This window comes from Mastomys coucha, unplaced genomic scaffold (assembly GCF_008632895.1).
Source record: "Mastomys coucha isolate ucsf_1 unplaced genomic scaffold, UCSF_Mcou_1 pScaffold13, whole genome shotgun sequence".
Lineage (NCBI taxonomy): Eukaryota > Metazoa > Chordata > Mammalia > Rodentia > Muridae > Mastomys > Mastomys coucha.
This window is the reverse complement of record NW_022196895.1, coordinates 40,010,100-40,037,069: the sequence shown is the minus strand read 5'-3', so window position 1 is coordinate 40,037,069 and position 26,970 is coordinate 40,010,100. Positions and strand designations below refer to the sequence as shown.

The window sequence follows — 26,970 nt, the reverse complement described above, 5'->3', positions numbered from 1 at the left end:
GTCCCTTAGGTAAGCTGAGCCTTTGCATTGATAATGGGGAACATGTTAGCATGGCGAAGCTCCCTCTCTTGCATGAGTTTTCTGGGTTTTTGTTTTTATGTTTTTTTGTTTGTTTTCTATAAAAATACTTTTGTTTTCACCTATGAAGAAAATAAAGTAGACTTAAAAAAAACAAAATGATACAGAGTTAGGCAAGTCAGAGAGAAGTGCTGAAATGTTGACTTACAAATTCCACTTGAACTAATACAAATAATGACACAATGCACTGTTTATTCCAATATTCAATTGTGTTTTGAGATATACATTGTTTTTGCATTGTTTTCAATGAAAAATAAACTGCCACATTTTCTTGGTTTCAAATAGTCACTTAAAGCTTATATTTATGTTCTTTAAACCACAGCCCATCACATATATGAATGAGAATTTGTTAATAGTTTTAAATTATTGCTTACTATGATGATTGTGATTTTAATTGTTATTAAAACTCTGCAATAACAAATTTGTATTTGTCTTTATTAATTTATATCTTATTCCAATTTAATATTTTAATATGCTTCTCTGCAAATGTACTGCAGAGTCTGTAAAGAGTCTTAGCAATCTAAAACATGAAAGAGAATGTCATATGCAGAAGCTAGGTTAAATAAATAAGCGCAGGAAAGTAGAGGGGGACTATTGGTGAGAAGGAGGACTAGCAGGAGGGTGACATGGGAAGGCAATGGAGAGGATGTGTGTGCTCCAAACAGTACATGCCTAAGTGAAACTGTGGTAATGAAACCCATGCTTCTGTACAGCTAGTGTCTACCAACGATGTTTTTATCTAGTTTGCATGTCATAGATACAATGTGAGGTATTTTGTCAATAATATAATAATCTTAGATGAATGAATGATGTATTCCTCAGTTTAGAAAGAAGAGGCATTCCACAGTTTAGGAATGTTTAGAGATGTAGAAACAGAACTGGCAACAGTACTTTGTCAACATGGAAAACCATTTATTCCATCTGCATTATAGAAATTTTCCAGTGCATTTATTTTGATGGCTTATAACTAGGGCTATTGACATAGGTGTCATAGGGTCACAGTGACTGACTCACTCATTGTTAAAAACAAATAACAGTGAATGTAAAATTACTTCCCACTTGAAAGTAAATAACTCATGTTTTCTACTTTGATTTGCTACAAAATTCATTAACAGGTCATCACTGCTCTAGTGAGTTACAGAGGCCTGTGGAGTCTAGGATTCTGATTGGTCAAAACCAGTAAGGAACACTGGAAACACAAGGTGAAATCAAATGGCCAATCTTTTTCTCAAATGTAGTCAATGCCACAGCTAGGTAAAGTCACCAAATAAATAACTATACAAGCTCAAGAGGGTAACTTCCAGTATTCAATTTTTCTGAATCTTGTGACATTAGAGTATTAAAATGACCACCGTATTTCTCATATAATCATTGAGAAATGAAACAATAAAAGCTACAGATCTAATTTGTCAACTATATGAATTTAAGTACCAACTTTGTAAGATAAAGTTGGTTTCATATTGCAACCACACAGTGTATGCAAAGAGTACTTTGCAAACATTACTTAGTCCTGAAGACCTTAGGGGGAAAAAATCAATCCCATATAAAAGAAAAATCAAAATAATTTTAGCATTTTTAGGCCCTTCCAAATCCCAGGATAACTAATATCGAGAGAAGAGACTAGATATTGATTAATAATCAAACCTGTCTCAGAGCACCCAAATCTATGGTTATTGTCATATATCATATTAATGGACTAATTTCAAAGTGACAATATAAAAATTTCTGGCGTTATCACCATTTCTAATTTCAAGCTCTACTACAGAGCAGTAGTAGTAAAAACTGCATGGTACTGCATAAAAACAGAAAAGTTCATCAATGGACTCTAATTGAAGACCAAAATGTAAATCTACACACCTATGGACACTTCTTGAGTTTTGACAATGAAGCTAAAATTATATAATGGAGAAAAGAAAGCCTCTTTAACAAATAAATGATGCTGGACTTACTAGATGTCTGCATGCAGAAGAATGCAAATAGAGCCTTATCTATCACCCTGCACAAAACTCAAGTCCAAGTGGATTGAAGACCTCAACATAAAACTGAATATACTGAGCATGATAGAAGAGAAAATGGGGAATAGACTTGAATGCATTAGAAGAGAAGACAACTTTCTGAACAGAACACCAACAGTTCAAGCACTAAGATCAACAATAAATGGGACCTCATGAAACTGAAAATCTTATGTAAGGCAAGGACACTATCAAAAGGACAAAATTGAAGCTTACAGAATGGGAAAATACCTTCACCAACTCCACATTTGACAGTGGGCTGATATACAAAATATATAAAGAACATAAGAAACTGAATAACCAGAATATAAGGTTATCAACAAACCAAATATCCCAATTAAAAATGGGTACAGATCTCAGTAGAGGAAACTCTAGTGACAAAGAAACACTTCATTGTTCCACACCTTTAGTCATCATGGTAATGTAAATCAAAATGACTGAGATTCCATCTTACATCTTTCAGAATGGCTAAGATCAAGAGCTCAAATAACAGCTCCTGCTGGCAAGGATGTGGAGCAAGGGAAACACTCCTCCATTGATGGTGGGAGTGCAAATTAGTACATCATTTTGGAAATCAATTTTATAGTTGCTCAGAAAATTGAGAATAGATTTACCTTAAGACCCAGCTATACTACTCCTGGGCATATACCAAAAGGATGCTCTACTACAATGACACTAACTCGACTATGTTTATAGGGGTTTTATTTGTAATAGTCAGAAACTGGAAACAACCTAAATGTCCCTCAACTAAAGAATAGATAAAGAATATGTGGTATATTTACACAATGGATTATTACTCAAGCATTAAAAACAAGGACACCATAAATTTGCAGGCAGATGGCTAGAACTAGAAAAGATCATCATGAGTGAGGTAACCCAGAAAAACAAACATTGTATCTATTCATTTATAAGTGGAGATTACTCATAGAGTACAGGATAGCCATAGATTCTACAGACCAAAAGAAGCTAAGTAACAAAGATGGCCCAGGGGGAGATATGTAAATAGCACTGAGAAGCAGAAGTACATTAGACATTGGAGAGGGTAAATGGATGGAGGACTGAGTGGGGAAGGAGGTGGGGTTAGAAAACAGGAGGGATGAGGTACAGGGAAAGTGGAGGGAGAGACTATTGGGAGAGACAACTGGAATTGGTGGATGTGCATCTCTGGGACATCTAGAAATTCAGTGCAATGGACACTTCTAGGAATCTATGAGGGTAACCCTAGCACTAAGACTCCTAGCAATGATGGGTAGGCAGTCTGAACCAGCCATCTCCTGTAACCAGGCAAGATTTCCAATGGAGGAATGGTGACACTCACCCAGCCAGAAAACATTACGCCCATGATTTGTCCTGCCTACAAGATGTACAGCAGTCAAAGATGGAGCAAAATTTGAAGGATGGGCTAATCATGAGACACATGCCACGAGAGGGAGCCCAGCCCTGAAACTATTCTGATATTCTATTGTACTTGCAGACAGTAGCCTAGCTAGCTTAACTGTCATCAAAAAGGCTTTACCCAGGAACTGATGGAAACAGAAGCGTAGCCCAACATTAAGCAGAGCTTGGGAAATCTTGTGAAAGTTAGGGAGGAAGGACTGAAGGATCCACTTCTGGGGAGATCTATACCATGGTTTTAGTGTGCCTTACAATCCAAACTCACCTCACTTTCTAAGGCTATAAATACAGGATGCTTTGGTTTCTTTTCTTTTGTTATTCTGTATCATTTTCATGTATAAGGAGACATCTTGGTTAAGATTTAAATTTAAAGACTAAATTCATCTGTGCCTCATATATTGAGTATAAGCCAAATGTAGTTTCATACAATGTTCTTAGGGAATTGGAATATGAAACAAAGTTTCATGATGGATATAATGGGATAGCTAAATCAAGGAATTGTATGCATATTGTATTTAATATTAAGAATAAAGGTTTTCTTGATTAGACATCAACAAAATATTAAAAATGACACGACAAACATATTTCTCAAAAGCTCATGAAAGAGAGTTTCCAGATTTCCTACATAGGAGCAAGAAGGAAATATGTCAGATAATCTCTGAATCCATCCTACTCATAGCAGAATTACCAGGAACATAGCCCAACAATGCTTGACAAATGGGTATTGATCATCAATTCTTTGTTCTTGATGACACAGAAAAATGCAGCATAAAGAATGACTAATTTTCATTCAGTTACAAAGGACAACAATAATAAAATCCTATATTTGGCTTAGTGGAGATTTATTTATAAAAACAAAAGAGCAGAGAGAAAATACAAAATTAACTTCCTAGATCCAAATAGGTTAGTCCCACTGTAAACATTTTTTTCTGTAGCTAAGAGTGACTGGAGCTATGTAATATTATCTGTGCTTTCTGGTGTGAATCTGGAACCTACCACTACCACAGAACACCAGCAACTAAACTCTGAGAGCAGCAGAGTTCAGCAGAGATCATGAAGCCATAAGTTTTGTTTCATGTCATCCCTATCTAATACATGCATCCTTCTCATATTTTCCATCTCTGTTACTCAATGGTATAGCTACACTATCCACTACAGCCACTTCCGGCTCCATGTGGTCAATGAACACTTGAAATATGAATTGTCCAAACTAGAGGTACTAGTAGTGGAAAATACACATCGGTATCAAAGATTTATTAAATAAAACATTTATAATAGCTGACTTAGTGAGTGATATATAGGGCTAGATAAAATAATTAGAATTAGTTTTACCTAGTTCTTTTGCTAACTACTCAAAATTTATATGTGTATATATATGTATATATATGCATATACATGACTCATACAACATTTATGTTGGAGATTGCCATTCTAAAGATTTACATATATTTGTAGATTTATCTCTTTAGTCTTTCCCACACTGTAGGTAGAAAGCAATGATATAATCTCAAAAATTAAAAAAAAACAATTATTAAGAGGTAAATAATTAGTTATGAAAAAGCAATGGATTGTGTCAGTTATAAAGCTTATATAACTGGGGTATGGTATTTATAGAAATACAGACACTAGGTAGGGGTATGACATGTTAACAGGTATATTCACCTATGTATTGGCTGCTTGAGAGCCCATATTGCCCCACCTCTTCAATGATGGCAGCAACTTGTCTACTACTGTTTAGCAAGACAAAGGGCATTACATATTCAGCTACTATTAAAAAATAGTCCTATTATCTAACAGTGATAAACAAATCCCCAAAAGGATGTTCTGCTGAGTTTCTACTTTTATTAAACAGGCAGCTGGATAGACAACATTGTGATCAGATTTCCAGAGCATAGACTGAGTGGAGATTTCTCCATATCCTCAGATCACTGAGTCTAGAAGGAAAGAGATGGAAAGACTGAAAACCAGTGAGTCCGATACCAACAGCTCTGCATTATTTTCTATAGTAAAAAGATGAGTTTGAAGAATTCTTTATATACACAGATGGTGAAGGCAGGCAGTTCAAACCCGAGGCTTAGCTTTCTGTCTGTGATTTCACCAATCATTGCATCATTTTTTCCTGGAAAAGAAGATGGGTAAGTTAGGTGCTAGAACTCATTGAAACTATAAGGATATGGTCGAGCCCTAAGACAATACATTAATCTGTGCCATGACCTAATGATATTAAATCATGCCCACATTCTGTATGCTGTAATACTATTACCTCAGTACCTACTATGCGCCAAATATTGAGGCGGACACAAAGCAAACATGGTTTAACTCTGCTATTGATTGTGTTCCCTCATGATAATAAACCATTAGCAATGTCTCACAGATAAGGATATATGCTTCACAATTTAGTGGCTTTCTAAATTGTCAAGCTGGGTCACGCTTCTGGTACAATCTTTCATTAAAAGAAATTTATTTCTGTATAATCTACCGGTAATTTTCTTGTAAAATAGTTTTTGTCAAGTGACCCACACAGGATGAAAATTACAGAGAAGCATGGTCCAAGGCTATTCTAGTAAATCAAGCTTTCAGAAAATTACTGGGATCTCATTGTTCTCAGATATGTATTTAAGTGGAACTATGAGGAGGAAGAAAAGTATATTCTTTGGATAAAATAGGAAGCAAGCCACTAATAAAATAGCAAACACTCATGTATTAAAATTGGTTTAATTGCTTTTATTTGTAGGTGTGGAAAGGCCTAGCATAGCTAAGTTAGATGCAAGTTCACATGGGAAGGAGTTGGAAGGTTCCAGCTCTCAGCCAATTACAGTGTGTCTGCCCATTGTTGATCTGAGACTAGAAATCTCCCCACCTGTACATTCCCATGCCATGGAATAGGCTTGATTATGGTTTACAAATAAAGTAAATATTTACCAATTTTGTTATTTCTCAAGTCTTATGTGGCATCATAATGGAATATAATAACTAATATTTCTAATAAATATCAATATTAAATGGTATTTATTAGATGTAAATAAATAATTTTCTTGAAATACAATTAGTTAAGCTAATTCATTTATTCACATTAAATAATAACTGTGTCCACATTTGTTTTTCTTCTAAGTTCATACTTAAGACTTTTTCTTAAATTCCTTCTTCTTTGTGTTATTTCTTCAGATAAGGATGATGATGATAATAATAATAATATAATGATAGGTAACTAATTTTTAGGCATTGTAACAGATATTCTAAAGTCAATATATATTGAATGTTTTCAATAATTCATCGTGATATTAAGAGTTTGGATGTGATTCACTAGAAATATCCTATATGAAGAACATCAAAAATGAGAAATCAAACTTATGTGTATCTTATTATAACACATTATTTTCATTTAGAGGTTTCTACATTATCAAGTTCTATGTCATCTTGCTTGAGAAAAGGAGTTCAGATAGAGTCATCAAAAAGAATTCCGAAGTAAATAATGTATTTTCAAATATCTGCTAGGTGTTGAAGTAAGAGGCTATCTTCTAGCACCGAGGAAAATTAAATTCTTTGCAATCTGAAGATTTGAGTATTACAAAGAAAAAGTTTTAATCTCGCTGTTAATATCTGCCTCTTTTGGCCTCTGTCTCATATTATAATTGGCCTATGCTTATTACAAAATGCTTCAATTATTATTTAATCATCCTGTAATAATGTGGCCAATTCTGGAGTCATATGACCTACTAGTGTGATTTCTATGGCCAGACAAATTCTCATTTCTCAGTGCAATAGAACCAAAACAGGACTCATAGCAAGTTCCACCTTCACCCCAAATGCCAGTGCACTCACAGAAGCAGGTGTGCCAGTAGATACTGTTTCCAGCTGGCTGCTTTCCTCACATGTCCCTTGTTTAAGTATCTGTGTATTAGTCTGGCGCATCCTAAAGAGAAGAGATGTTTCAATATTAGGAAAATACTCAGATACAATAAGAGACAAATGCAGGTAATATTTGAGTACCATGCAAATTGAAATGAATGTAAACGCATAGGATATTCATTGAACCATTTCTCTGTTCGTACATCTATGTGTTCTCTCTCTCTCTCTCTCTCTCTCTCTCTCTCTCTCTCTCTCCCTCTCCTCTCTCTCCCTCCTTCCCTCTCTCTCTCTTGTTCCTAACTTACCTTATAGTTCTAAGCCTATTTCATTGCATTTCAACCATGATAGAGTCATTAGGTTCATAATACAAAGATCTTTCATAAATTTTAATCTCCTTTAGACTTTGTATATGTCCATGTGTATATGTGAGTGTGTCTCTGTGTGTGTGTTATGAGCACTGACACTCATGTAGCATGGCACAGATGGAGATAGAGGACAACTTTTGGGAACCAATATGTGACTTTCACTGCAGGTTTTGGCAATTGAATTCAGGTAGGCAGGTAGAAACAGCCAGCTGAACCATCTCACTAGCCCATGTGACTTTATTCTTAGAAGAGAAAATTAGATCCCAGAGAGAACTTTGATTATATCATATATATCTATAATATCACCTTAGGGATAGATAATAGAACAGAATACAATAATAAAGGGTTATTTCTAGAATAATATTTGAGAGAATTTCAAGATCCTTCAAGACCCTTCCCTTAAGAAATATTGTAAAGGAAGATTCCACACCTCATCTGTGGTGATGGGGAAGGATCTACTGTTTACAACAGAAGCAGAATTTGGTTTTGGACATTGCCTAGTCTGAAGCTGCACCACTATACTTTCATCTAACACCTTAGAAAAAAATTGTCTCTCTTCCACGAGAAGCATGAGTCTTTACGACAAGCATTAGTCCCAGCTTCCTTAGTGCAGGCAGCATTAACCTTCCAATACATGAGTATCTGTCCATGAAGCTTTCTTGACTAGAGGGTCACATTGGATTGGCATAATTAATAAAATGTTTGATTAAATAATGCCAATGATAAAAGTCATCAGGTTTGTAATAAAAAGTCAATGATGGATTTAGGGGTAGGATTAAGTATATATACTGAGTTCCTGGAAGGGTTAATTCATTCCTTAAATATTTAATTTCCAGTGATATATTCCTGGAACCCATGAGTGGACAGATGTTGAATCCACACATTATGTCCCATTTTTATGTCATCAAAGGAGTTTACAGTCTCACAAATGAAAGTGGAACCACCACATTGGAGATGGCAATAGTGTATTAGGAAAACCACAATTATTTAGACTCAAAAAAGCAAGGGTATGATGAGTTTTGTGATATTTGATAAATCAGTTGAGCTGGCTCACCCATGTACTAAGACAATAACAAGAATCTACATCAGGTTATAAAAAGTTGATGTTAAAACGGCATGTGTCACCATGGTGTACATACAGGTACACCAGGAGGTACACACACATTTCATATTCACATGTGATTATGAAGCATTGTCACCGTACTTCCAAGGAAAACGGGTTACAGGAAAGCTGAGAGAAGGTAAGTGATGTGTATAAGGGCAATGAGAAGTTATTGCATCATCAGCATTTGAGAAGAAAATTGACAAAGCTAAAGCAATTGGTAAAAGAATTAAACACTTTTTGGACTTAAACTATGCTTTCATATGCAAGTTCTGATCAGTAGCCAGTGAACTTAGCAGCTTAAGGAATTGTCTTCCGATTTATTCAACAAAGAAGTTGAGACTCTAAGGGATGAGATAATCATCCAAAATGTATAGACAATAATCAAGGTTAGAACAGATGCCATACAGGTCATTTATTCTAGTATGCTTTCTACTGTATTGGACTAGGTCCATTATGAGGAAGGCTTGGAGGTGACCAGTGACTGTCTTATAGTCATTGTAGATGTTGTAGGTTGTACAGAAACAATATGTGTGATGGTTCTCAACTGCTTTCTCCTCCCATGTGTCATATTCTCATGCATATGCATGAGTCTGCATGGGCTTATTGAGATGTTCTTCAATCATTCTGATCTCACCACCACTTTGTTCTCCTACTACTCTAAAGTAATATAATCAAAACAATTGTACTAAAAGAAATATTATTATATAGTTTTTGTTTTAAACATGAGAAGGATAAGCCACAAATTTTGAACTTTGGTCTGGTGGTTAATATATATGTTTAAATAGATATAGTTAATATCAGTGCACTACTGTTGGCAAACTTACAGCTGGAAACCTCTACAATGTAAGTAGAAATGGTGCAGTATGGGTACTCACAGGTTTTCATGACAGAGCATACAAGGGTTGGAGTATGTTTGGCCGTCATCACCACAGACTGGGTTTAGATTCTTTGGGCAAAGATAACCCATCCTGGGTAATATTCGGTAGTTTTTGCACATGTCAGAATCCTGCAGAGGTAAAATAGACAGCAGAGTATCTTAAGAACTTTCAAGGTTTGTATGGGATCAGAGAAGCTTTGGTTTTCCTAATTGCATCTGAGTTGATTATTAAGAAGTGGGCTGTGATATATTATTCAAATGCACATATTATTTGACATCATATAATATTATGTGGACATAACATAAGCTTTAGCTTCTTTTAACCAGAGAATATTAGTATGCAAGAAACCAAGAATGAATGAAAAAGAATGAAAGAGGACACTTTAACAATGAGGCTTAGTAAGCTGGGTCATGGTTCTAGGAAGGATTCTAGAACAATAATCATGCTAGAAAAAATTTTACTTCTAAAAGACTAATTACCTTCACAATGAGCTTTTGTATGGGCCTGCCACTTCAAGATATTCATTACTCTAAGAGATCAGATTCTATTCTGAAAGAACTAGGTCCTGCTAGCTCTGTCTCTCCAGGATCTACTCTGGTCTTTATCTTCTGTGATGTGCAAAAAAAAAAAAAAATGTGCTTCTTTATCTCAGCTACACTACCTCCTGTGCATATGGCAAGACTTGTAAACAAAGTTCTCTTTATGCTGCTCCAGTCAAATAACGATGATGCCTTTCCTCAAGCTGCTATGAAGATACTACCAGGCTCGTCAACCCCAGAGAACAAAGAGCAGTTGACCTAAGAAATCCAAGGAGAAGTTTCTTACCAGAGAGGAGCTGGAAAATTCTGGATCACCTTCCTTGGTAGACCTAATGTGTGATGTCTTTTCTTGAAGCCTTGACCTTTCCATAGCTTCTTTTTCACTGGAAGAAGAAAGAAAAAATTATTTGAAAAGAATATTCACAAGAACTATCTGTGTACCTTCTCATGGAAAGACAAGACAGTCTTGGGGAAAGATGAGGGAACATTCCTTCAGGATATGACCAGAAAGAGATGTTTTAAAAACACAGGAAGGTGACTAATACTGAGCAACACTGATAATCCATCCTTAGCTCAAAAGCCATTCTCTATGGAAAACTAAGATGTATTGTTATTGTTCTCATGAGTACTTTAAACCATCACAGTGTCCACTCACCTTGAAATGAACTTGTCCATCAATCAAATTATTTATCCCATGATATCCTTATTATTAATGTATTCTAAGGTCTACGACTTATGTTTTGTAAATGGCTTTTCTTTTAGATTAAGAATTTGGAATGAATGCCTTGGTAAGAACACACAACTTCATTTCCTGTCCCCAGACCCAAGCACTCTTTCTGCTGCATCAAGTGTTCTTAACTTGTGGCCTTTGGCTATGTTTTAGATTTCCTTGGACTCATGAGCACATACATTTACTCAATCAGCAATTTGTAAAAATGTGTGTTCCCTGCTGGCTGGCTCTGAGGACAATGGTACTACTCACAGGACAACTCTGCACATGTGGCATCTGTTCTGATACAAGGTTCCATCAGCACCACGTACTGGGTCATCCATTTCTGGACAGATAAGATGCTTTTCATTCCTCATGAGATTTCGAAACACACTGCACTCATCCTAGTAAAGGAGGAACAGAAGGTGAGCACGAGCTTTTCCTTTGTTGGTAGTGGGTTTCTCAAACTTAGCATTAGGAAACATCTTTTGGCTTTGGGCTGGTACTCACTTCACTAATGCCATGGATGGAAGGCAAAGAACTCCTGGCCAGCCTAGGTTTGGCATTCTCTGCTGTGTTATGAACTTCTCCGCACTGGTCCTGAAAGACAAGGAAACATAAGACAAGACCTGATAGACACCCCTCACCTCTGAATGATTGTGTGCACTCATCATCCCTCCTCTGACAATTCCACACTTTTAAGCCAAGGAGACTCTCACAGCAGTCTGTGCTAAAAATGTAATGGCCACTGTGAATGACTCGGGGAAGATGTCTGCCTTCTTTTGAGTCTTGAGACACAAAGATAGAAAGTACTATAATACATGCATGCTATTGATTCACAGATGCCTGGGAAGTCATCTGGAGAATACAGAGGAAGACATCAAAGAGAAGATGCACAGAAGGCTTGAGATGTCTACTTGTTACATGAGTCTTTAGAGTCAATATCAACAGGCTGTCTAGAGCCTCCTTTCACAGATAAAGTGTCCAAGTTAAGCATATAGTTGTTGTGAAAGAAAGCTCTCTCCTTTGGCTTTCCAATCCATAATTCTGCTAAATAGAAAGACAATAATTCATATACACTATAGGAGAATTCTGTAAGAAGTTTTAAAAGGATATGTGTGTGTGAGTGTGTATCTTATATTAAGACAGAAAGTAAGAAAGTCAAAACAAAAAAATCATGTAAAAAGTTAATATCTTTATTATTTAAAGACTATATGGAAAGGTAAAATTCTGAGGGTGTGTGGTAAGATCAAGATTTTAGTATTGAAGATTTAGTTAAAACACAACCTTTGCCTCATTTGTGGGTTGGGAACGTGAGTTTTCTTCTCTCATTTTTCTTTCACTAGCTTCGCGCTCACTGCAGAAATAAAAAAAGAAAACAAACAGAGTAGTATTTCTAGGACTATATTGAATTATTTTTAAGCAAGTATTTCCTAGTACTAAACACTAACAAATCTAATACTATTGTCTCAAGTCTTCAAACAACTAGACATACATTATACATATTGTCTCTGATGGCAGGGTTGTTCATATCCTTTTGTGGCAATGGGCTCAACATTTACCGATTCCGTTGCTTTACTATCATCCCTAATCAAAGTCTAAAGGACTGTTGTTCGTTAAGAGAATATCATTAGAGAGATGGCTCAGTGGTTAAGAGCACTGACTGCTCTTCCAGAGGTCCTGAGTTCAATTTCCAGCAACCACATGGTGGCTCACAACCATCTCTAATGGGATCTGATGCCTTCCACTGGTGTGTCTGAAGACACCAACAGCATACTTGTATGAAATAAAATAAATAAATTGTAGAGAGGATAGTGTTCATTTTACCCTATCATACATTTACTGTTGCATTCCACCTAAACTCCCAGTTTTATGTGTTCTCCACATAGAAAGAGGGCCCAAAGCTTAAGAACATTTTAGAAAATATTATGTCTTTGAATCTCCACCAAAACTGTCATGTGAGGTCATTGTAGTTCTTTCGACATTCAAGATGAACTGCAGTTCCATGAAATGCATGGCTCTCATCATTGCTTAAACTCCTTTCTTTAAAAGATACTGACTTGGAAATTTATAACCATAAGAGCCTCAGGCATGATTATGTTTCTTGCTTAAAAGAATAGTTTCTCATTGAGCACTTTGAAAACGAATTGTACTTTTCATAAATGAGGATGTATTTATCTATAAATGTGTGAAACCAAATGTCACAGGTTTCTAAATGATAGAAATTCTTTTCTGGCATCCTGCTGATTTATTAAATTATTGATAAGCCTCTCCACTTACAACATCATCTGGCACATAGCACACTTGTTAACGTGCATCTTGCCATCTGCGCCTCGAATGGGATCATTTTCTCTGGTGCAGATCAGCCTTCCATCTAGCTGCAGGCTCCGGAATTCATGGCATTGATCCTGACAAGAGGACAGGGAGACATATTGTTGCTGTAGCCTAACATTTCTCATCCAACAGCACTAGGATAGTTAGAGAGGAAGAGACTTAACAGTACCTCACTCTAAATATTAACCATCTGAAAGAAGCATGGTGGTGACGCATAGGTGGAGAATACAGAAAACGATGTTTCAGGGATGGACTTTGATTTACAAAGTACTTTGTTTAATTCGTCTTCTTCATTGGAATTCCCTTGCTGTCTAACACAGCTTACCTCATTTGTGTATATTGTCTGTGAAGCTGTATCCCAAATCTACCTGTCTCCAGCTATGCTTACTATTTTACATGTGAAAAGGTCAAGTTCAAAATACAGAATGAAGTCAGGTGGTGGTAGTGTAAACTCGGAGGCAGAGGCAGGTGGATTGCTGTGATTTTCAGGCCAGCTTGGACTTCAGAGCAAGTTCCAGGACAGCCAGGGCTACACAGAGAAACCTTGTCTCTAAAACCAAGCAAGCAACCAAGCAAAAATATGGAATGAACTGAAATTATTCACCTGGCTGGTTCTCTCATTTCACTATGTAAATTCCAGGGATCCAACTCATGGTTGCAGGCATGGTGGCAAATACCATTACCTTCTGAGCTAGCTTGCCTACAGAATCATATCTTAAAGATATTTTCTGTCATGTGCATTGCATGTTGGCTGGTGTGATGTGCATCCATTATTCTCATTTTACATTTTATAGAAGGCTCAGAAAAATTAAAAATCAAAGTAAATAATGGACTTGTGATGAAGAAACTTCTTTAGATAGTTTCCTCATTTTTACTTCTTTACTTTTATATGATGGAGAGCAAAGCCATTAATTTATAAGAATATAAAACTGTTTTTTTTCCTGTAAATTATAAAAATAACCTTAAAACATTGTCAAGGGAACTGTTCTCATGAGATTTTACCTTGAACTTCCCTTACCTGCAAAGAGGCCTTTGCAAACACCATCTTTAAAATACCGATAGTAACTTAGAGTTGCTTTTTTCCATCCACAGACAATCACATGCATTTTTAAATACACTCAATTCTTAAAATTATCTCTAGAGTTGAACATCTGATCACTGTATTATGTGTCTCACAAACATTAGCTAGACTTATTTTCTTTTCCAGATGCCCACAGGACTGCACACATACATATAAATAATAGCACTCATTTTTATCTTACTGCAAGCTTTGGGGAATTGATCTCCTGATCTTGTTTGTATGTAGTTGCTGTCTCTTGAACTTTTCTTAGTTGTAAAATTAAACAATTCATAAGATGTTTGGGTGTGTGTATGAACGGCTTAGACATGAGTTTTCAAATCTTATTTTGATTTGCATACATAAAGAAATCTATTTTTTCTCTTTTGACATGATTAAAAGCAATAATTTATATTTAGAAAGAATTACAATTTTGCCTTTCTTTTTAGATTTCATAGATTGGTGAACTAATGTTGTATAATAATGTTGTATAGTAATGTCATTGTTAGCATGTGAGCACTATCTATAAAGCTGCAAACACTAGGTGGCGGTCAAGTGTCATATGGAGAAGTTACCATGTACTTTTCATATGTATTTGTTTTCTTGATTGAAATTTTTGGTGCTTTCGTTTTCCTCCCGGACGCCTAAGCCGAGCCCTTTCCCCTTGCCCAATTGAGTTTTAAAATTTCAAATGATAGTCACTGAGTGGCTAATCACAACACTTTGATGAATTTTGCTGGTCCTGTGGATGTGTAGTACCTGCATGTATTGTTTTTAGGGCTTTAGAGCAATATGCTATATTTATGATAGAGCTAACCAAATCTTTTTTGTTTACTGTCAAATATTGAGAGAGAATGGAAATTTCAAAATAGTAGTTAAATGAATTTCCTTTACAATGCACCTTTGGGTGGAACTGTGGTATTATATGGTCATTATGCTAAGTCATAGAGTCTAGGAGATTAGAGATCAGGCTATACCTCCCCTGCTGTCTCTGGTATCTACCTCACCTAAGATTATTTTGGTGTTTTAATTTTTGTGGAGGCAAAATAAATGTGTAAATATGTGCTTCTTTATTTCCACATACTATCTCCTATGCCCATGGCAAAAACGTTATGCATAAATGCTCTTATCTGTGCCCCTCCAGCCAGACAACTCTGATGACTTTCCTGCAGTTGACTTTGATCTATGGCCAGGCTCCCCAAACCTTAGAACTCTCTCTACCTCTCTGGCTCTCATGGTCTATTTTTTTGTTCCTTCCTACCTTATGAGAGGTATCTGTCTCATGCTGTCTGATGTAACTTTTCTTTGTAAACTAACTTTGTAAGCTAGTGGGTTGGTTTTAGAATGTCTCTAACTTTCTCCTACCTCATGGTCCTGTTATAGTGTCTCTGACATGAGGCATCATCACTCATAACATTCACCTAGTTTATTGTGGTCCAACCATGACTCCCAGGGATGCATCTCTATTAATAAAGCTCATTTTCTGACAGGTAATTCCATGCAAGCTTCCAAGCCATAGCACACCTCTCCATAACCCAAACCCCCCAACTTCGCATAGTAATATGTCTGAAATATTACCTCCTTGTCACTTCTGTTTGCCTCGGTGTTTCTCTTGTCTTCATCCTCTTTCTTTTTCTTTTCAGCAGCTTCTCTTTCCCTGAAAGAACAGAGTGGAAGAAATATTTCTACTAAAATGAATAAATAGCTTATTAGTTATAGGGCTCACTTCTAAAGCAGTTGCTGTTCTGCTCAAACCGCTGTGGTGTGATTATTATACAATCTGGATACGCAGCCCAACCTCTGTCTTAGCAAACACTTACAGTCTTTCCTTACACATGGCACACTTATTGCCATGCATCGTGCCATCCGGACCCCGGGTAGGGTCACTTTCTCGGGTGCACAGGAGTTTCCCATTTTTCATTTGGCTTCTAAACTGATCACATACATCCTGAAGATGAAAAAGGGAAAGATGGTAAAAAAAATGCTGTGTTTATATAGTATTTTACGAAAGATTTCCATTCAGAAGTTTGACAGTCACTTAACCTTGCTGAGGGTAGCCAGGACTATGACAGAAGCATTATCTCAAGTTCTGGAGTTTGTAAATGTGCTGCTTTACCAGTTATGGCTAAATGCAGAATTAAGAGTACCAATCAGTTGTATTTGAAATGGGGACACTATTCAGGAGTAATTCACTATAATCGCAAAAGTTTATGTTCAAGCAGAGGAATTGGTATCAGAAGGATAGTAAGATCAAGTAAGCATGCTGGCTGAAAGGTGGCCACAAACCAATGAACGGAGGCAGTTCCTAGAAATCAGAGAGGGTGAAGACACATTCTACGCTGGAGCGTCCACAAAGGAACACAGCTCCAACGAAACTTTGATTTTAGTGGGGTCATTTTAAACCTCTGATTACCAGAAGCATAGGGCAATAGCTTGCATTATTGTGAGCCATCATCTGCAGTAACGTTATAGCAGCAATATAAAATCCCATGCTAACTCTGATATCCTAAAAGGACCATGTGGATAACCTCTTCCCACATTTTTGATGCTTTAACCAGAAAGTCTCATCCAAACCTTAGCGGTGTCTTACTTTTCCTGTTGCCGATCCGGTTCCATTCGATCTTGAGGCAGAATTTTTATTTTTTTCCTCCATTTCTCTCTGCCTATGAGAGAAAGGGTAAATAGTCATCTTGTTGGCACAAATGCAAGGATAAAAGACCTGGGGTCTCTTTCTAGACCTATTCTTTGAGAGCCACACCCTGTTCTGTTACTAAGATTCTAGGGTAAGGGTCCCATCAACAAAAAGTACATTATCAAATCATTTGACTACAGTCTTCTCAGTAGGTATCCAAACTCCTTTCCAGTCTTAGTTTACATTCCTTAGAGCAGTGTTACATGATTTTGAGATTAAAAAAATCATCAGGCCGGGCGGTGGTGGCGCACGCCTTTAATCCCAGCACTTGGGAGGCAGAGGCAGGTGGATTTCTGAGTTCGAGGCCAGCCTGGTCTACAGAGTGAGTTCCAGGACAGCCAGGGCTATACAGAGAAACCCTGTCTCAAAAAACCAAGAAAAAAAAATCATCATACTATTATTTCTTAGAGCATGGGCCCAAATAGATTTTTAATAAAGTAATAAAGATATAAAAATTCAAAGAAACACAAGTCATAACTTTTTAACAAAGTTAATTATTGAAAATAGGGATACCTGTAATGCCACAGCATGGAGAAATTCTAATTATAGCCATACCTGTGGTCCAAAACCTTTAGTAGTTATCTGGAGAGTTGGTAGCTTGTTGCCTCACAAACATGAAGACCAGAGTTCAAATCTCCAGCATTCACATCAAAAGCAGAGGTTGGTGGGAGATGCTTATAACCCCAGCAGTGGGAAGACAGAGATAGGAGGATCTATGAAGGCCATTGGCCAGCCAGCTCCAGGTCTCTCATCAACAATATATGTTACACATGGTAATAACACAGAATATGCTGTAGGCTGGTGTACAGAAAAACTTGACTCTGTGTAGAGCCCTCAAGTCAGTTCTCCATGATACTTTTAAGAAAGCAAATTTCTTTTTTCTCATTAGAAGAATGTCAGCATTTTGGTAAGAGTTCATCACTTAGCTTTCAGAAAAGTGAAAAATGCATGAATTATACCTTGTGGATGGGAGGTAGAAACTACTTATTTATTATTAATCACATAGTAATTAAATGCCACAACTAAAAGCATCCACAAAATGTTCATGGTTACCTAGGTTTATTTCAGTTTATAGATTGGACTAGCAATAATTCTGTTACTGACCCTAACAAGATGAATCAAAGTGGCTGAACTATGTCATAAAATATTCTATAACCATTCACCAAGGGAAAATAAATAGAAGTAACCAACTCCTGTTTCTGTAGTTGAGTATGTTTCATACACCTGACAAGAAACCAGTTCTCTTAAACACTGGTCAGCTATTCCAAATGATCATCATTAAATGTCACTAGGTCAAGGAAATGGACAGCTTCCTATACTGATGACATTTATATGTCACAGAATTACAATGGCAAACAGAGGACAATCAGTCACTTAATTAACTGATCCCCTTGGGCTTATGTTCCTTAGGAAATATAAGAAACAAAAAGATTGGGGCTGGTGAGATGGCTCAGCGGGTAAGAGCACTGACTGTTCTTCTGAAGGACCTGAGTTCAGATCCCAGCAACCACATGGTGACTCACAACCACTCATAATGAGATCGGACGCCCTCTTCTGGTGCATCTGAAGACACCTGCAGTAAATTGAGCAGGGCCGGAGTGAGTGGGCTGGCAAAGGTCCTGAGTTCAACAGCAGCCACACACATTATGGCTCACAGCCATCTATACAGCTACAGTGTACTCATACACATAAAATAAATAAAATAAATCTAAAAAAAAGAAACAAAAAGATCATTGGGATTAATGCAAAGAACTTTCATGGAAAGAGCCATGGAAAAGAAGAAAAGTCTTTAATTCAGAAGAAATATTTGGCTGTTTTTAGACACATTTGCTATGAAAAACACTTACAGTAGTTCTTTACACATGACACATTTATTGTTGTATGGTTTCCCATCGGCTCCACGTACAGGTTCACTTTCCCGAGTACAGCTGAGTTCTCCATTTTTCATGCGTTCCCGATATTGAGCACATTCGTCCTGAAAAGGCAAAAGAAAGCAGTCCACATAGTTATTCAATCTGTTGTATTATTACAGAGTTCATGGAGTGATCGGCATCAGAAATACACTTTCCTTTCACCCTTGTAAATATTTCATCACCTAGGGTTGTTGTCCACAGAGAAAGGGGGCATGGCTACATTAATCTAGATTCTCATTATAAGGGGCCAGCTTTCATAGCTCTATTTACACAGGGAAATTATAAAGTGCTTAAGGCCTGATAGCACAGATCAAATATTAGAAAACTGTATACCAAAGACCAAATGTTTGTTTCTCCTTGTTCAGATGTATGTTTCAATGAAGCAGTCTTTCCTTTGTTTATTTAGGCATCATTTATGACTCCTGCCCCAGAATAAGGCAACATGTTCATCAGGTAGGTTCTACTGTCTGTAGAAGACAGACAACCAGCCTGGACATGTCTACTTCCTAAGAGTGACAATTTATCATCCTAAAGCAGAAGAGTTAGAAAGAAACAGAAAAGACAGATTTTATTGCAGGTAGTATATTTGGGAAAAAGGATGTGGCCTTGGTTTTGTCAAGGTTATAAAATGGGTGAATGGACAGCAGAAATCTCATAAAATGGTGCTGTAACTCATACAATGGTGTCATGCTGGTCCTGTAAAATATCTCAAATGTTCTCAAGGTACCTAAGTTACTTCCCTCTATCTCTTTAGAAGAACATTGAGATAAGAGAGATAAGGTAATTTATTCAAAGTTTCACAAGTCCATATGGTAAGGGGCCAATGGTGCTGAATCTACAGTCTGCTCTGTTTTATCTTATTGTCCTGCCTTGGAGAGTAGAAAAGTTAATTCAAAGACTTAGCTTCATCCACAATAATAAAGAATAGGGAAAGAAAGTGAAGATGTTGATGAGCATGAATATTGTCACAAGGACTAGAGTACTAACAAAGGGTCAGGACACTGGGTAGGCTCACTGACTTTAATTATTTCCAGACTTAAAGAAGTCAAGAATCATAGAGTAGCAGAAAGTGCCAGTGCCTTGACCCGGCAGGCTCACGTGGAAGATGGTTCTTCCAGGGACTTGTTTTGTGCCGGCACCTCCTGCATTTCCCTTGACTTTGTGCCCTGACACAGTCCCACTGTAATGAGTTTAGCACACTCTGGCAATGGAAGTTAGGACTAACTCTCACCTTAGCCTTCTGGCTCCCACCACTGGAACTCTGCCCCGAGGTGATTCTCTGATTTTCCCCTTCTTTCCTCATTCTTTCTTCATTTTCTTTCTTGCTGAAAGTTAGAAAGTGGAAGGAACAATAGTTTACTAAAGGAATTACTCATTTCTATGAACCTATCAAACACCTCAATTGGGTCTAGATTGGTTATCAGTATTTATTTAACATCTGTTATAGGCTGCCTTCTCTGAAAATACCCCAGATGGACTGTGTGGAGTCCTGTGCTTGGCAAAGTTTTCATCATACTTAGAAAAATATATACTCAACTACCAGCTAATTGGCATTTCCTAAATGTTTGCTCAGGACTCTAAGCTTTATTTCTTAAAATCTTTTTCATGTACAGGAAGACTCAAGTATAGTCATTCTTTAACAAGCACGATCTTCCTTCTATATTGTTTGCTTTTTAAAAACAAAAAATTGAAATCACCTGCAACTGTAGTCTTCCAGCTTGCATCACTGTTGCCCATTAATATCTCTCTATTATCACCTGCCTTCAGCTTGACCACTTGTGTCTTTTTCTTTATTCTAGATGCCCCCACCCATGGGATAATGGCTGCCCATCAATTCCCTCACACCAGTAGCATTCATTATGTTAGACTCTTCCTTCTCCTTTTTCTTCTATTGATCACTGTTGTTTGCACTTTCCTAAATGAATCATATTTCTACCATTTCCTCTCCTAACTGAAACATTTCTGCAGCCCTCACTACACATAGAACTGACATCAAAATCTTTGGTTTGACCCTGAAAGTTGATAAAGTTCCTAACTTCTCAGTGTTTGTTTCTTACATACCACAACTCTTTTAATTTAGACCTTATGCACGTCTGTTCTCTCAAACAGCCCTGCCATTTGTATAATCTTACCCCAATTATAAGATCCAGGTCTATTTCCACCTAAAGCTTTCTATTACCTGCCTCTTTATGGAGGCACCAAAGCCAGTTACCAGCACTGCTATTCTTTAAGAATCCCTGCTTTGAATTTCATTACCTTATATCCAGACAACAGCTGGTAGACTGCTTGTAGCCTATAGGTGTCAAGTATGTGAACGTGAGTGTTTAAAACACTTGGCAACATTAAAGATTTCTGAATGTCTGATGGTCAAAAATTAATTCCCAATGAAACATGCAACGAATCCTCAACATTGCCCATATTGCACCATCCTTCACTGCGGCATTAATTTTGAACACTTTCCACTATGTGAGTTGTCAGCCTCTCAATGCCATAGAAAATTGCCTAATATCCAAACTGAGGTTCAAAACTATTATAGGTTATAAACTGCAGTGTTTTAGTTTTTCTGTATGTTAAAAGTTTTATGTGTTTACAAGAACATAATGATTTAATTATAAGAACTAACAACTTTCAATTATCTCCTAAATGGAATTGTAAGATAAACCGTAAAAGAGATCTATTTGACAATAGATAGATGTTTTATCAGGAAAGATAGAATTATCTACTGAAAGAACTAATAAAATGCAACAATCTAGTAGGATATTGTCTGTCTCTAAGTTGTAACTATTGGAGAGTGAAGAAGAGAGGTCTACTTGAATATATTTCACCGATAATCATTTCTTTCTCACGTAAGCAATATAATGTATAATATTATATATGTGTACGTCTACCTCAATTATTGTCTTTTTTCACTCATAATAGTAAACTGCATTTGTGTCTTTCACAATATCACATATGTATAAGTCTGCATGCTTATTGCCTTTATCACTCTCTCAAGTCATTATAAGAACTGAATTGTGTGTCTCACAATGTTATATATATGTATAAGTCTGGACGTTCTTGTCTCTACCACTCTTCTGACTCACAGTAGGGGCTGCCTTGTGTGTCTTTCATATACAATATTATATATGTGTGTGTGTGTGTGTGAGAGAGAGAGAGAGAGAGAGAGAGAGGGAGAGAGAGAGAGAGAAAGAGAGAGAGAGAGAACAAGTGTCTGCAGGCTTGTTGCTTTTCCCAGTCACCTAACTCACAGAAGGAATTGCCCTGGGTACCTCTCATATATATTATGTTTATGTATTCTGCATGCCTGTTTCTCTCTCACTCTCTCAACTCACAATGGAAACAATATTGTGTGTCACTCATATACAATATTATATATGTGTAAGTCTGAAGGCATGTTGCCTCTCCCCATGTCTAGACTGCCAAAAGCAACTGCAATGTGTGTCTCACATGTAGTCTACATGCTTGTTGCTCTCCCATTCTCCCAACTGTACAGGCTGCCTTGTGTGTCTATCATATACAATATTCTATATGTGTAATTCTATAGGTTTGTTGCCTCTCCCAATCTCCCGAATCACAGTAGGAGCTGCATTGTGTGTCTCACACACAGTATTATATATGTATAAGTCTGCATTCAGACCCCTCCCACTTCTAATTCACAGTAGGAGTTGCACTGTGTGTCACACTCACACACAGTATTATATATGTATATGTCTGCATTGAGGAGATAGGAACTGTACTGTGTGTCATACTCACAAGACGGCCTTGCACATGGCACACTTGTTGCCATGGGTCTTGCCATCTGGGCCACGCACAGGGTCATTTTCTCGTGTGCAGAAAAGTTCTCCACCTTTTAAAAGACCCAGAAATTCACTGCAGTCAACTTAAAAGAAGAAGAGAATTTCAAGGGTCTAAATATTTTCTTTGATAGCACTTTGTTGGCGTCTTATTTGGCACTTCCTGGGAGAGGAAGTAAAAATGACTAAAGGATTTTCCTTCTGGTGATTTTATCATTCAATCCCTACCAAGCACACAAGACATATAAAAGGCTTTGTTGGTTCATCCACCTAAAAATTGAGCTCTTGGTCCACGTGCATGTATGATTTTCTTAGTAAACTGGATTTTCCTTTATATATTGTTTACATTCATTTCTTTAATGTATATGCATGTGGTGGATCTCAGAGGACAACTTACAGCAGTCAGCTCTCCTTCCACCATATACATCCTAGGAACTGGACTCATATCGCCAGGCTTGGTGTTAAGCACTTCTCACTGAGTCATCTCACCTTAAACTACATTTTCTGAGCATTTGGATATAATCCTTGCTCAGGGATTTACTGGTCATCTATATGCTCACAAAATACAATTACAGAGCATACATATCATTAAATCAAACACCTTCATATTCTGAAGAAAACCTCAAAGTTCCTCTGTCATTTCTGCTTTCCTGATCCCTTTGACATAATATATAACAAAGATATTTTGTGATTTCTAGTATTTCAAGACCTTCAGCTATTCCATTCCCATACAGATGGTTCATCCCCAGAGGACGTTTCTACCAGATACTTGCAATAAGTTAACTACCGATCTACTTTGAGAAGTATTGGAAAAGAATCCTAACAAATCTTATATGCTTCTTTATTTAAGGTTTATTTTCTTAAATTAATAAAATGTGATGAGTATGTTCCTTGTGACCAGCATATAGAGATGAAATATTTTATTTCTTTTAGAAAATCAGGAATATTTTTCTTCTTTCAAACTATATGTTTCTCAAAATTTGGAAAAAAAGCTTTTCCCCTTCAACAACTGTTTAAGTCAACTTATTAAAATAATTGGCAAGCTCTATTCCTGGCTCAGCACTGATGGACATAATCTGCTTAACCAGAAGTACTGTGTGAGACAAAGAGTAACTTGTAGATTCTCATCTGGAAGCAATCCCATATCATAGACCCTCTACACAAGCTAATTCTCAATAGTGGGCCTTCCAGCTGGGCCTTTCCCTTTCAGATACTCTTTCTTTGATCCTCTGACCAAAGTCAAGCCCTATCTTCTTTAGAGATTTCCCACTGGGGCTGGAGAGGGAAATTAAAATTTGGTGAATTTCCATCTCTGCTCTACAAGTGTCGTTTTGATATCTTAAAATGCTACAGATGCAGAGATGTTTCTTGGCATGCTCCTAGCTGAGTAGGGACTGGAGTAGACAGGAACACCACCCAAAGCATCTGCGACTGTATCTTAGAAAAGCAAGGTTTCCTATGACTCCCAGTATTCTTTCTCAAGTGCCATACGTGCCCAGGCACTGCACTTGTTCTGTTTATGGCATGAGTTCAACATGACCTGTTGCCCTGATTCTCTTCCTTTGCCAGGGAGTGTAGAACACTGTCCCCAGTGTGGCCTGGCAAGTACTACTCTGTTTAAGGCTATGTCATATTATTAGAATTCCAGTTTCCTACCAATGAAGCTTAAATGAGTGTTCTTGCCATTCTTTGGTCAAAATGCCTCATCTATAAAATGGCAATAAGAATATCCTTCATGATTGAAATAGTGGTCAGTGTGCAGGCAGTATTTGTAAATGCAGCTAGAAGTGACTTTTTCTCCTAAAATCCTCATCTCAACTTAAAATGCAATAAGGATAAGAGAACATATTTTCCACCTAGCTCTTATCTTTTTCTATGTTCATTGCATGATCACTTAGCTGATCACAAGTAGGAATACAATAAGCAATACATCTTGTCTGCTGAGGCTAATGTGAAGTTGAGACCTGCATTATACTGAAGGACTTTCTTTTGAAAACATTGGAAACTTAAACTACTAGCATTTTTAAGTTTCGATTCAAAGTTGCTTGCAATTCAACTATAAGCAAGTAACCCTATAGGGTTGAAAATTCAGTGGTTCTTCAGAGATTTGATTTAAGTGCTCATGGCCTTTGACGGGTGCAGAGAAGTTAGTACCAACCGTAGTAAGTTATCTTGAGTTAGTAATTATGAATCAACAAAAATATTTCTTAGGGATGATGCATTTTAAACATTTCTCCCTTAAAGCTGACAAGCAAAAAGTAAAGCAAAAATGTTTTAGGAAGAATGTTCTGCTTGGGTTCAGGATCTCTACATTTAATTTCTAATCTTTCTTTGTAAGAACTTGGAAATATGGGTGCTAATACCAATAAAACATCAATTTTGTGATCAAGATATTCTTTCTCTCTAGACTTAAATTTTTATTACACAATCTGAGAATGAGGTAAATGTGAAACTGTATACTGTGATCAAAGTTTGGCCATCCATCTCCCATGACCCTGATATTTGTGAGTAAAGATCCAAGAGAATCTAGACACACTAATATGTTTGTAATTCTATGACTATTTTTACAGCTACAACTGCAGAATTGGAAGTAGTGGCAGAGGTTGCATGACCACAAAATGAAATAATATACTCTCTGTTTACTAATAACAGGATTTGGTGGCTAGATTGTTATGTAAAACTAAGGGTACATGATTAACATCTTACAGAAACATACTACTTGGTAAGCTAATTTAAATATACAATTAGAAAAAAAAGTCTTGTCAAGCTCTGGACTATAGAACATCACATTTCCTTCAAGTTAGGGTCTTCAGTAATTCTCTGTGTGGTGTTTACAGCAAAAAAAGGAAAAACTTAACCTTTCCAGTGTATTTTGAGTATCCCAGGATAACTACCTTAACTTCTCTTTTAACCTTTGCTCTGAAACCAGCTTTATTCTTCTTTGCTTCTTGCTTGCTGCAAGAGAAGGGTGAGCAAGAATTATTTCAAACACAAATGCAGAGTATCTTAAACAGAAAAAAAAAACTCAGGTAGAATATCCTATTACTTCCATGTCTCTACAGGCTTAGCTTGGTAATTGAAAGATTAGTGAACATTCTCCTCTATGTTGTTGTTCTTCCTTTTAGCATTGCTTGAAAATTAAAATATTAATGCCATCAGAAACCAGAAAATACATATGCCACTATGTTTTGATGAATAAAGACTTATCTTTCTTCACAGAAATCAACTAGAAAAATGATTAGCATTGACAAATTTCAACTCGTTATCATGTGATGAGTATAACTTTGTATTAGCCATGGCAGTGAGATGTTAACATAAAGAAATTAAGAACAAGAACTTTTCTATCATCAACTCTAGAGATAACTAGTATTAGCACATGACATTACCATGATGATGATTTAAATATTTTTCAGAGCACTGAAGCGGTAGAAAGAAAGTACTCTCACTGTATGGCTTGATGATAATACATCCCCCAACTCAGCACAAAGAAAGACAGGCTTCATCATCAATGTCCTGGGGTAAGCCACCCATACATTTGATACTGAACAGTAGTGGCTGCAGATGTACTCACAGGAAGGCCTGACACATGGAACAGGTGCTCTTATAGATTTTCCCATCCAGGCCCACAATGGGATCAGTCCTTCCGGTGCAGGAGAGCTGCTTCTGTCTTATCAGGGTACGGTATTTACTACATAGCTCCTGTCAAATGAAGAAAGATTTGAGAACCAAATCACTAAGCACTGCAAAACTACCCCCCCCCATCTCACTCCCTTCGAAAACTGTGACGTGTTGCATAGAAAATAGCACTGACAAAATGATGTCAGATATCAGCTTTAACCGATACTGGGTGACAAGCTTGAGTAACACATTATTTGGAACATAAGATTTCTGCTATTAGAACAAATTAGAACGTATTCACCTTAAACACTATTTTGATATAGCAACTATAGACAAAGGAATAAGGACTTATGGCTTAGATGGTATAGAAGTTTGTGGCATGCAAAATAATAGCAATTTTTGATCAATGGTAAGCATGTCTCTCTGCCTGCAACTCCAGTATTGGAAGATGAGGCCAATCCCCAGGATTTTCTACCCAGGAAGCCTACCTAACTGAAAGGGAAAGCTCCAGGACAGCAAAAGACCCTGTTAGAGAGCAGTGGGCGTGGAAGTGATAACTGTCCTACTTGGCTGCCACTTCCCTATACAGGAGATGCAAAACCACACATTGGTGAGTGCAACATACACACACA

General features: G+C 37.0%; 1 protein-coding gene across 1 annotated transcript in view; it reads right to left on the bottom strand.

Moving 5' to 3' along the window:
- Window positions 1-4,310: 4,310 nt before the first annotated feature.
- Spink5 (serine peptidase inhibitor Kazal type 5) overlaps window positions 4,311-26,970 on the bottom strand; it is a 60,623-nt gene continuing 37,963 nt past the window's right edge. The window contains exons 17-32 of the mRNA XM_031365605.1: window positions 26,292-26,419; window positions 25,615-25,675; window positions 22,680-22,807; window positions 20,158-20,251; window positions 18,861-18,988; window positions 16,912-16,984; window positions 16,142-16,269; window positions 15,900-15,978; window positions 13,211-13,338; window positions 12,218-12,287; window positions 11,441-11,530; window positions 11,204-11,334; window positions 10,508-10,604; window positions 9,680-9,810; window positions 7,308-7,398; window positions 4,311-5,604 (exon numbers count right to left, since the gene is read on the bottom strand). Of these exons, the coding sequence (XP_031221465.1) occupies window positions 5,587-5,604; window positions 7,308-7,398; window positions 9,680-9,810; window positions 10,508-10,604; window positions 11,204-11,334; window positions 11,441-11,530; window positions 12,218-12,287; window positions 13,211-13,338; window positions 15,900-15,978; window positions 16,142-16,269; window positions 16,912-16,984; window positions 18,861-18,988; window positions 20,158-20,251; window positions 22,680-22,807; window positions 25,615-25,675; window positions 26,292-26,419 (1,575 nt within the window). The 3' untranslated portion in view covers window positions 4,311-5,586. The remainder of the gene's footprint in view (window positions 5,605-7,307; window positions 7,399-9,679; window positions 9,811-10,507; window positions 10,605-11,203; window positions 11,335-11,440; window positions 11,531-12,217; window positions 12,288-13,210; window positions 13,339-15,899; window positions 15,979-16,141; window positions 16,270-16,911; window positions 16,985-18,860; window positions 18,989-20,157; window positions 20,252-22,679; window positions 22,808-25,614; window positions 25,676-26,291; window positions 26,420-26,970) is intronic.